The sequence below is a fragment of the Equus asinus genome, chromosome 9 (genome assembly GCF_041296235.1).
Source record: "Equus asinus isolate D_3611 breed Donkey chromosome 9, EquAss-T2T_v2, whole genome shotgun sequence".
Classification (NCBI taxonomy): domain Eukaryota; kingdom Metazoa; phylum Chordata; class Mammalia; order Perissodactyla; family Equidae; genus Equus; species Equus asinus.
The window spans coordinates 42,412,007-42,423,537 of NC_091798.1; the positions used below are offsets into that span (position 1 = coordinate 42,412,007).

The window sequence follows — 11,531 nt, forward strand, 5'->3', positions numbered from 1 at the left end:
AGCAGCACTTGCTTCTTACCAACCTGGGGCTCAGCCTAATATGCATTTTTTTTCTTTTTTGGTTTATTAAGTGCTATTGTTTTCCAGCTGCAGCTGAAGGAGGAAGAGGAGCATTTCCCCAGCTCTCTACTTGTCCACAAACTTCTCTGCCTTTGGGTTCTTGAGAGCATTTACTTTTTCTCTTCCTTCCTAGCTATGAGCTGATTTGATCTCTGAGAGCCTGGTCATCCTGGAATAGCCTGGTGAGAAGAGTGTTTAAGAGTAGTTCCTAGAATCCGCTGAATCTGGGCTTAAATCTAGGTCTGAATAGATATCTTCAAAGTGCCAAGAGGAAATAACTTTGAATGTAGAATGTGAAACTTTTCCCAATGATCATTCAAGTGTGATCATAGATTCAGTGAGTTTACTAACCAGACTCACTAATGTATCACTAAAGAATTTACTCTACAGAAGACAAACAAGATATGCTGCTAAATCTAAATATGACCTAGAAAGATGTTTTGACAGCAAGCTAAAATTAAAATTTCAGACTGTTGGGGGCAGTGGGAAAAAGGTGGTAGAAACGTGTTAAGTTTCTGGTTTATTCAGGGAGAAAAGAAAACATACATTAACTTTAGATCTTATTAGGAAAAAACATGCTTCTCTGTGGAAAATTTAAGGGTAAAAATAAGAATATTAGCATGTATGGTTTTTTTTTTTTTTTTCCTTTTTCTCCCCAAAGCCCCCCGGTACGTAGTTGTGTATTCTTCGTTGTGGGTTCTTCTAGTTGTGGCATGTGGGACGCTGCCTCAGCGTGGTTTGATGAGCAGTGCCATGTCCGCGCCCAGGATTCGAACTAACGAAACACTGGGCCGCCTGCAGCGGAGCGCGCGAACTTAACCACTCGGCCACGGGGCCAGCCCCAGCATGTATGGTTTTTAAATCTATAGAAGAAAAATATGGAATAAAGAAAACTTGATCATTTCAATGAAAGGGGTGAAATGAAAAATAGGAAGCACAAAATATAGTGGTAGGAATAAGAGCAAGCATATCTGTAATCACAATAAATGTGAATGGGCCAAACTCATTTATCATGAGGCAGAGACTATCAACTGGTATTTTTAGAGTTGCACATAAAACAATTCTACAGAAAGTTGAAATTAAAAGATAGTAAAATCTGACAAAAGCAAGTACTTTGTTTTGAATTCTAAAAACAAAGCTAGAATATCGTCTTTCTGAAATGTTCCCTTTACCATATTATGTCATCAATTGGTATACCCATAACTTTAAAACATAATAGAATTACAAGGAGGAATTGTCACAGCTGCAATCATTATCAGAGACTTTAATATACCTCTTCATGAAACTTACAGTTCAAGTAGACAAAAAATATATAGAATTGAATAACATGATTTATTAGCATTCATATACATGTATTCCTTTAAATAAGCATAGAATATATTAGAATATAAACTTTTCAAAAACACAAATGAAATATTTTGCCATGGATTATGCCACAAAAGAAAACTCAAGTCTCTCACTCACTACAACAGAATGAAAGTAGAAGTCAAAAATGAGATTATCAATCCCTGTACATTTTGGCAACTTTATCAATAATTAGTCAAAGATGAAGTAAAGCAAAAACTACAAAACATTTAGGACTTAATGGAAATGAAATCACTGTGTACCAGAGTTAGACGGGAGCAACAAAAGTGAAACTTAAAAGAACATTCACAGCTTCAAATGCATTTATGAAAATTAAATTTTCAAATCAAAAAGCTATAAGAACACCATAATCTGAAATGATTAAGACTAAACCATAAAACATGAAATAGACAAACTTTTGGAAATATGAAAGGCTCAAGTACTGTCATGAATTAAAGAGTGGGATGTAACCTCAGATTAGAATATAGTAAACTTGTGTTTGTCAAACTTTTGTGTGTATCAGAATTACTTGGAGGGTTTTTTAGAGCACAGTCTGCTGGGCTTCACTCTCAAAGTTTCTGATGCAATAGGTCTGGGGTCAGGCCCAAGAATTTGCTTTTCTAAGATGTTTCCAGGTGATGCTGCAGCTGCTGGTCCTGCACACTTTGAGAACTACTGCTATAAACAAATTGATACAATTGTGAAAACATAGTTGAAATGGCTAATATGAGTTACCACATTTGGCCCACAAAGAACTAGAAGACCCAACTAGATAAAAAACCATGAAATTAATTTAAATCAAATTCAAAATACTACTTTCATCCTCCAAAATAGGCACCATGCCCAAAATATTTTTATGGTGAATCCTTCATGGAAGAGATCATTCTCATATTATATAAAATGTATAGAATATAGAAAAGTACTGGAATCATTTTATGAATTAGTTGCTTTGATACAGAAATTGAAGAAACAAAAGCATATTGCTCTATCCCTTAGTAACACAGATGCAAAAGGATTAGCAAATTGAATCAGTAATATTCTAGTAATGTATCATGACCAAGTAGTATTTATTCCAGGAAAGCAAAGATACATTTTTAATTGTGTCACCAATAATTCACTTCATTAAAAGTATAAAAAGGATAGAAAAAATACATATAACGGATTAAAAATCATATGATTTTTTCAAGTGTTAAAAATGTTATTGAATCAGAAGAAATAGTAAAACTGAATGGACCAATTATTAATAAGGAGATTAAATCAGTAATCAAAAATCTCTCCGTGAAAAAAAGCCCAGGCCCAGATACCAAATGTCTTCACTGGTGAATTTTGCAAAACATTTAAAGAAAATGTAATACTAATCCTTCTCAAACTCTTCAAAAAATCAAGGAGCAGGAACACTCCCAAACTCATTTTATGAGACCAGCATTAACCTGCTACCAAAGCCAGAAAGGCACTACAAGAAAACTAAACTACAAGCCAATATCCTTGATGAATATAGATGCAAAAACTCTCAATAAAATACTAGAAAAATGAATTCAGCAGCACATTAAAAGAATCACTCACCATGATCAAGTGTGATTTATCCCTGGGATGTAAGTATGGTTCAACATATGCCAATCAACCAATGTGATACATTACATTAAAAAATGAAGGATAAAAATCATATGATCATCTCAATGGACACAGAAAAACCATATGACAAAATTCAACATCCATTCATGATAAAAACTTTCAACAAATTATTTATAGAAGGAATGTACCTCAACATAATAAAGTCCATAAATGACAAGCCCACAGCTAACATCATACTCAATGGTGAAAGGCTGAAAGCTTTTCCTCTAAGATCTGGAACAAGACAAGGATGCCCACTTTCACCACTTCTATTCAACATAGTACTAGAAGTCCTGGCCAAAGCAATCAGGCAAGAAAAAGAAATAAAAAGCATCAGAATTGGAAAGGAAGAAGTAAATTGTCTCTGCTTGCAGATGACATCATTTTATATGTAAAAAATTCTAGAAACTCCATCCCAAAATTGTTAGATATAATAAATGAATTCAGTGATGTTGCAGGATACAAAATTAACAAACAAAAATCAGTAGCATTTCTATACACTAACAATAAATTATCTGAAAAAGAAAGAAAACAATCTCATTTACGATAACATTAAAAACAATAAAATACCTAGGAATAAATTTAACCAAGAAGGTGAAAGATCTCCACACAGAAAATTACCAGAATTAATGAAAGGAATCAAAGAAGACACAAATAGATGGAAAAGTATTCTGTGTTCATGGACTGGAAGACTTAATATTGTTAAAATGTCCATACTACCCAAAGCCATCTATAGATTCAATGCAATCCCTATCAAGATTCCAATGGCATGCTTTACAGAAGTAGAAAAAACAATCCTAAAATTCATATGGAACCAGAAAAGACTCTGAATAGCCAGAGAAATCCTGAGAAAGAAGAACAAAGCAGGAGGCATCACACTTCCTGATTTCAAGCTATATTATAAAGCTATAATCGAAATAGTATCGTCATGGCATAAAAAAAGACATAGAGACCAATGGAACAGAATCAAGAGCCCAGAAATAAACCTATGCATATATGGTCAACTATTGTTTGACAAGGGAGCCAAGAAGACTCCATGGAGAAAAAATGGTACTGTGAAAACTGGATATTCACATGTAAAAGAATAAAACTAGACCCCTATCTCACACTGCTCACAAAAATTAACTCAAAGTGGATTGAAGACTTAAATGTAAGACTAGAAACCATAAAATTCCTAGACGAAAACATAGGAAACAGGCTTCTTGACATAAGCCTTGGCAATGATTTTTTGGATATGACACCTAACGCACAAGCAACAAATCAAAAATAAGTGAGACTATATCAAACTTAAAAGCAAAGCAAAAGAAACAATCAACAAAGTCAAAAAACCTATGGAATGGGAAAGAATATTTGGAAACCATATATCTGATAAGGGGTTAATATCCAAATATTCTAGAGCAAATTAAGCTGAACTATCACTGCAGGTAAAAATGAGAAAGCTAAGGCTGTCTTACTTTGGGTAAATCATGAAAAGGCAGGATTCTTTGGAAAAGACAATAACACAGAGAAAAGTAGAAGGCAGCAGCAGAAGATGAAGACCAAATATGAGATGGATGGACTCCATAAAAGAAGCCCTAGGCATGAGTCTACAGGAGCCGGGTAAGGCTGTTGAGGATAGAACATTGTGGACATCATTATTCATAGGGTCACCATGAGTTGAAGCCAACTTGATGGCATGTAATAATATAATAAATCCAAAGTATATAAGGAACTCATACAACTCAATAGCAAAAACCCCAAATAATCCAATTTAAAATTGGGCAAAGGTCTGGCCTGGTGGCACAGTGGTTAAGTTCGCACGTTCTGCTTCAGCGGCCCGGGGTTTGCCGGTTCAAATCCCAGATGTGGACATACACACCGCTTGTCAAGCCATGCTGTGGCAGGTGTCCCACATGTAAAGTAGAGGAATAGGCATGGATGTTAGCTCAGGGCCAGTCTTCCTCAGCAAAAAGAGGGGGATTGATGGCAGATGTTAGCTCAGGGCTAATCTTCCTCAAAATGAATGAATAAATAAAAATGGGCAAAGGACCTGAACAGACATTTTTTGAAAAAATACATACATATGGCCAACAGGTACATGAAAAGGTGCTCAACATCACTAATCATTAGGAAAGTGCAAATCAAAACCACAATGAGATCACCTCATGCCTATTAGAATGGCTATCATCAAATAGACAAGAGATAACAAATGCCAGTGATGATGTGGAGAAAAGGGAACCCTTGTGCATTGTTGGTGGGATTGTAAACTGGTATAGCCACTATGGAAAACAGTATGGAGAGTCCTTAAAAAAATTACAAATCAAACTACCATATGCTCTAGTAGTCCTACCTCTGGGAATATATCGAAAGGAAATGAAAACACTATGCCAAAGAGATTTCTGCACCCCATGTTCAAAGCAGCATTATTTACAATAGCCAAGACATGGAAACAACCTAAGCGGACATCAACAGAGGAATGGATAAAGAAGTTGATACATACATCCATGTATCCCATATGTATATAATAGAAATTATTCAGCCATAAAAAGGAAATCCTGCCAATTGCAACAACATGGATGGCCCTTGAGGGTGTTATGCTAAGTGAAATAAGTCAGACAGTGCAAGACAGAATACTGTATGATCTCACTTACATGTGGAATCTAAAAAACAGAAAAACAAGATCATAGAGAAAGATCAGATTTGTGGTTACCGTAGGTGGGGGAGAGAGGATTGGAGTAAGGTGATCTTCCAGTTATAAGATAAATAAGTACTAGGGATGTAATGTACAACATGACGACTACAGTTAAAACTGCTGTATGGTATATATCTAAGTTGCTAAGAGAGTAAATCCTAGGAGTTCTCATCACAAGGAAAGAAACCTTTTTTTTGCATCTATATGAAATGATGGATGTTAAGTAAATCTAATTTCACAATATATTTAAGTCAAATCATTATGCTGTATACCTGCAACTTATGCAGCACTCTATGTCAATTACACTCAATAAAACTGGAAAATAAAAAGTTGTTCCCCATTTATGATTTAAAGGGAAAAATAACTTATCAAAGAAGGAATAGAAGGAACCTGTCTAACCTTGAGCGAGTCCCAGGGTCCTGTAATCTTGACTAAGTAATAATCAGCCACCCCCCTCCCCTGTGGTCCTGCGGCAAGTGCCCTGTCTGGTGCGTGAACCCGCTTCTCTGCCTTGGAGGGCATTAACCCTGAGTATCTCTGCACTTTTCTGATTCCCCCAGGAGCATTCATACCGCGGTGTAATGAGGAGGGCTACTACAAAGCCACGCAGTGCCACGGTAGCACGGGGCAGTGCTGGTGTGTGGATAAATACGGGAACGAGCTAGCCGGCTCCAGGAAACAGGGAACTGTGAGCTGTGGTGAGTAAGGGTTTCTGCACTGGCCCCGCAGTGACCTCTGGTAACCTGGAGGTCCTCGCTATGTTAGGATCTGAGCAGAAGAATTTTAAGAGGTGGCTGTGGTCTACAGTGAGTGAGTTTACAGTGGAGACAGAGTACCTGAAATCACATGAGACTAGGCATAGCTTTTCGAGTGGCAGGAACTCACCACGACCAGTGGGCTGGATGACAGTTTTTGACAATCAGGAACTGCTGCAGGCAAAGAGCGACTTAGGCTGCCTTCGCTGTTCACTTAGGATTATAAACCTCCCAAGAAGGTAGAAGCATCTCAAAAATTCTGGGGCTGATCTCAGAACAAAGCTTGTGGTCCATGCCGTGTAGACTAACTCTACTTGAAGAGGGATGCTCCCACCTTCAGAAAGTAAAGTGCATGGTTTTGCCCTACAGTTAAGTCACACGCGAGGGAATGACCAACATGGATCACGAGTAAGCAGAAACTAACCTTAAATCTTTTTTCCCTTACTGTTTCAGAAGAGGAGCAGGAAACCTCAGGGGATTTTGGCAGCGGCGGCTCCGTGGTCCTGTTGGACGACCTAGAGGATGAAAGGGAGCTGGGACCAAAGGACAAATTGGGGAAGCTGAGGGTGCACACCCGGGCAGTGACGGAGGATGATGAGGACGAGGATGATGACAAAGAGGATGAAGTCGGGTACATATGGTAGTCCCCATGAGGAAGAGGACACGAAGTTTGCACAAAATTGCAAGTCACTTCCTGTTCCTGCATTTGTATCTAAGACTCCACGGCACCAAGGTCTCTTCTCCATTGTTGCTCTCTATACCTAACCTAAGGTTTGGAAGACAACTCTTTGTTCCCAGAGCATTCTGATTTTGCATACAGTTGTGTGGGAAGAAGAGTGTTATGTTTTGTTTTGTTTTTTCTATGGGAATGGCTGGCTGCATCAGAGCCCCCTTCCCTCCCCTGAGATTTCTGCAATGAGCATGTGATTTATGTGGGATTCTGACAGTGCAGGGAGCCCCCGCCCTCTAAACGTCCATGGCCCTTTTTGATCACCCACAAGGTGGTGATTACAGCATGGTTCCCAGCCTTACAGTGTCTAAGTGCTTTTCTTGTGTCCTGTAGATGTTGTGGAAAACACACCACACTGTACCTTTCCCCCTGGCCCCACCACCCCTGGTGTTTATTATTGAAAATTAGTTTTTCACGTCACTGTATCTGGCTTCCTACAAACAACAGCCTTAATTCAGTCAAGCACCCCTTTGGGGAATTGATTTTCTTTATTTAAAAAAATGGTGTCTGGATGCTTCTCTCTGTACTTGCATAAATATGTATGTCTGTACAGAAGAGACTGTATGTGCATGCCTCACACGCACAGAAGTACACACACCTCTCAGAAAAAGCAGGTACCTATTAAAAAGTCATTTGGAAAACAATTACAAATTTTTCAGCTTGTCCAGACCTGGCTCACAATTTCTGGAGTAGGGAATTTGTATCGAAGTCCTTTCTTGCACTAACAGTTGGCACTTGTCGCCTGCAGGCTGAGGAGGCTTCTTCTCTATGCATCAGTAGAGTTACTGGAAGCCTCTTTGATTTGGATAAGCCTCTCTCTGCCTAAATCGCTTTTCCCGCAGAAGCCATGCGACTCCCATGTGGGCAGCTTCACAAGCCATCTCTTTCATTTCAGCTCAAAGCCCCCTCGGACTGCAGCACTTCTGTCTGCCGCAGGTTCCCCCCTTCCCTACCTACTCAAGGGCTTTTTCTAAGGCATGTATGCACACCCCTGCTCTCTGAGAAGACAGTACCATGGTGTTCCTTAGCAGAAGAAAATTCAGGCTTCTAGACTCACTGTTTTGCTTTTGCTCCCTTTCTATCCACACATCATGAGGACAGTATAAAAGCTGTATGGATTTTATATCGTTCATCGTTTGTAAAAAATCCTAGATGGAGACCTAGAAAGAACTTTCTAGTAGCACATGGAAGCTGGGTTGGATTTTTAGGAGCTAGTTCTGCCACCACCCCGTCACCCGAACAAGTGTCAAGATACTGATGAAAGCCCTTGACCATTGTATTTATTGTCCCTAAGTCAAGTCATTATTAGAGTCTATCTCCAAATTTCGTAGCTTTTAGGATGTCTCCCCTATCAAGCTGGTCCAGATACAAGTACCAAAGAGTAGTCCAGTGTACCAGCCCTTAAGCGCCTGCCCCACCTGGTTTCCACCTACCTGGATGCCCTAATCAGCCAGCCAGCAAGGCTCTCTGACCCACATTTGTTTTTCGTCCCTTCCCTGTGAGTTCCACCCAGTCTATAAGAAGATCAGACAAACTCAGGCAAAAAATATATTCAGCCAAACCATGATCACAGTGGCAGCTGACCACTCCCCCACCCTAAACTGACTATTTGTTTGTATTTTACCAGCCCACTTCAAAACTAGCATTCTCCCTTGCATTGGCCAGATAAAGTGTCATTATCCCTACCTAGAGTTAGTGTCAGATGGGAAATGAACATACTTGATATAGTGAACTCATTTGGCCCGACAGACACAAGTACAACCAGGACCCTAGGTGTAAAGAGACCGTGGGCAAGCTCTGTATTGGGATCTCAAGTCCATCATCTCTGTTTCGATATTTATTTTTTCTCACTTGAACAAAACTCTGAGATCATAATTTAGAAAACAGGTGCTTAATTGCAGCTAAATGACAATAGAGTGTATAAAAGAATCAAGACGTTAAAAAAATCTCAGTTTAGACCATCAAAGAAAACCATTGTTACTATCATGCACAAGAGAACAAATTAAAATCGACAAATTGATTTCACTTAGAGAAACTTCTAGGAACAGAGTGAACCACTGATTTTAATTTGCCTAATTATCTTATGACAAGTGTCAAATTAAGATGACACTTAAAGATCCTCAGCATTAACTTAATGATGGAGAAGAGGGCTCAGTAGTCAATTCCCAGTAAGGTAATGAGATGCTCGTTTTCAGAGAGATTCCAAGATATTTTAATTCATGAAAATATTAAATAAAAAGCCATCCCCAGACTGGAACCCAAAATCAATGGAGCAACGTTAATGCCACTTTTCATGCCTCAGTTTGGCGTGACAGCAGTAGATTTCTTTAAGGGGCTTTAGTACTTTTCACAAGTAGTAAAGAGTAGATTTTTTAGTTATCTTCAGAAGTAGAATTTTTGTTTTCCTCTTTTTTGGCAGGAGTCCTTCAGCTAGTGACTGAGTATACATAAAAATCTTGATTGAAAAAAATAGTACTGTGATGTACCATCCCTTCTTTGAGACAGGCACTGAGTTGAATCCTCACTACTCAGTTTGGGAAACTCCTTAGGTAATTGTTTTATTCTTATTCCTTAAATGGTTCTTTTATTACCATTTCCTTGGCATCCAATTTAAATCCCAGAATTTTCTTCCACCATGGTTAGTTGTCTGCCATATTAATGTATTTTGTTTCCACAAACATCCCAGGCATGGGAATACCTTAACATTGAATTTGAGGTTTCGTATCAGTTTCCCCTTCCTTATGCCCATTTCTCCACGCCCAGCAGTGAGTAATGATGTGTCTGTCCAGGTCTGCCCCTCTGCCCTTCCCAGGATGCATTCACATTTGCTTTTTACCTTGACCACACTGTACAGTAACAAACATCCAAGAGTCCTTTCTACAGTGGGTGGTTTTGGTCTTTTTATACCTTTTCTCAAAGTCACTGATGTTTGTCCCTGTTCTGTGTGTAGCATTGTAATGAGAGCCACCAAATCCTGAGTGTCAGTTTGTTGTCTCTATTGTAGATGAAATAGTGAAGTAGAAAAACCTAGTAAATTCTGAATGCTTTTCCACGTAGACTTATCTGGAATGTGAACACGACTCTTTCTTTGGTTAATAGTAAATGCTTAACTGTAGTCCTGAGTAGGTACATTTCTGTCTGTCTCAATAAATTTTAATTTGTCTGCAACATCTGAGTGTTTGTCTTTTGTTACCTTGGATGTAAACTCACCAGCCCACATCCACAGGCGATCTCTGGAGAACAGCGTGGGCAGATGAAGGGCCTTCAAGTCCTCCGTATGTGGCAGGGAGGTCGACCTGCTGTGAGCTGGGCCTGTCCTGGCTCCTCTCAAGCCCATGCGTGCCCTGTACCTGTTCACTCTAGAACCGTATCACCTGAACCCTCTTTCTGCTGCTTTCACCTCTCTCAGGCTTCAACTTTGTTATTTAGTCCTCAACTATCTATCTATCAGATTTCGCTGTTGACATCTTGTTTATGACCTTACGCTTTTTCAACTCTGCCTATTCCTTCCCTCCCCAGTCAGTTATTCTCCAATTCTCCTGAAAAAAAAATCTCTCTCTTTCTACAGGAACTCTGAGTTCTCCTCAGCTCATGGATCAACACTCAGATGCTTGTCAAACATCAGAAAGCATCCACATTGGAACAGGAATGATTTCCTTTCCACCTTTATCCACAGTCAGGCCAGTGTGTCTATGACTTAATTATACCCTGAGTGAGTAATTTCACCATGAGCTGAGGTAGAAACTATCTTATGAATAATTCCATTCCTTTACCCCATGGACTGGATTTTACAGACAATTTACAGATTGACAGTTCAAGGAAAGGTGCTTCATAAATCCATGAAATAACTAATGTCAGGAGAACATGGTCAATATGAAGCCTCTGGGGTAGTTAGAGGGTACATTAAAGAGAGGTTGGCATTTGCGGACACCCTTCAAATTCCTCTCACACTGGCACAGTTGTACAGGTCAGGCATCACATTTCTTCTCAGCTCATGCCTTCACAGATGCCGCCTTGATCCATTAGAGGCCAGGACCAAAGGAAGGAGAGCTGGAAGCCAGTTCTCCAGCTTTGGTTATCTGGTGTGAGCAAAACGGTCGCAGTACCCTCTCACAATTCTGTCAGTTGTAAGATTTGCTTTGACAAATTGATTCAAGGAAAGAGGAAGATTTCAAAAGTTGTTCACTCAACAACCTTTGTAGATATATGAGTAGATTTGTAGATTTCTAGATTAATATATGTTGGATGAATGAATGCAGCCACCACATTCAGTTCTGGGAACACAAACGTGAGTAAAACCTGGTCCCTGCTCTGTTAAGTTGTTATCTCCTTGGAAACAACAGACAAATAAATAACTGTT

The 11,531-nt window shown here is 39.2% G+C and overlaps 1 protein-coding gene across 2 annotated transcripts in view; it reads left to right on the top strand.

Annotated features, from left to right (window-relative positions):
• The window catches only part of SPOCK1 (SPARC (osteonectin), cwcv and kazal like domains proteoglycan 1), a 472,805-nt gene extending 462,471 nt beyond the window's left edge, over positions 1-10,334 (top strand). For both annotated transcript variants that reach the window (XM_014828464.3, XM_070517330.1), the window contains 2 exons: positions 6,247-6,384; positions 6,895-10,334. In XM_014828464.3, the coding sequence (XP_014683950.3) occupies positions 6,247-6,384; positions 6,895-7,085 (329 nt within the window). In that variant the 3' untranslated portion in view covers positions 7,086-10,334. The remainder of the gene's footprint in view (positions 1-6,246; positions 6,385-6,894) is intronic.
• Positions 10,335-11,531: the final 1,197 nt, after the last annotated feature.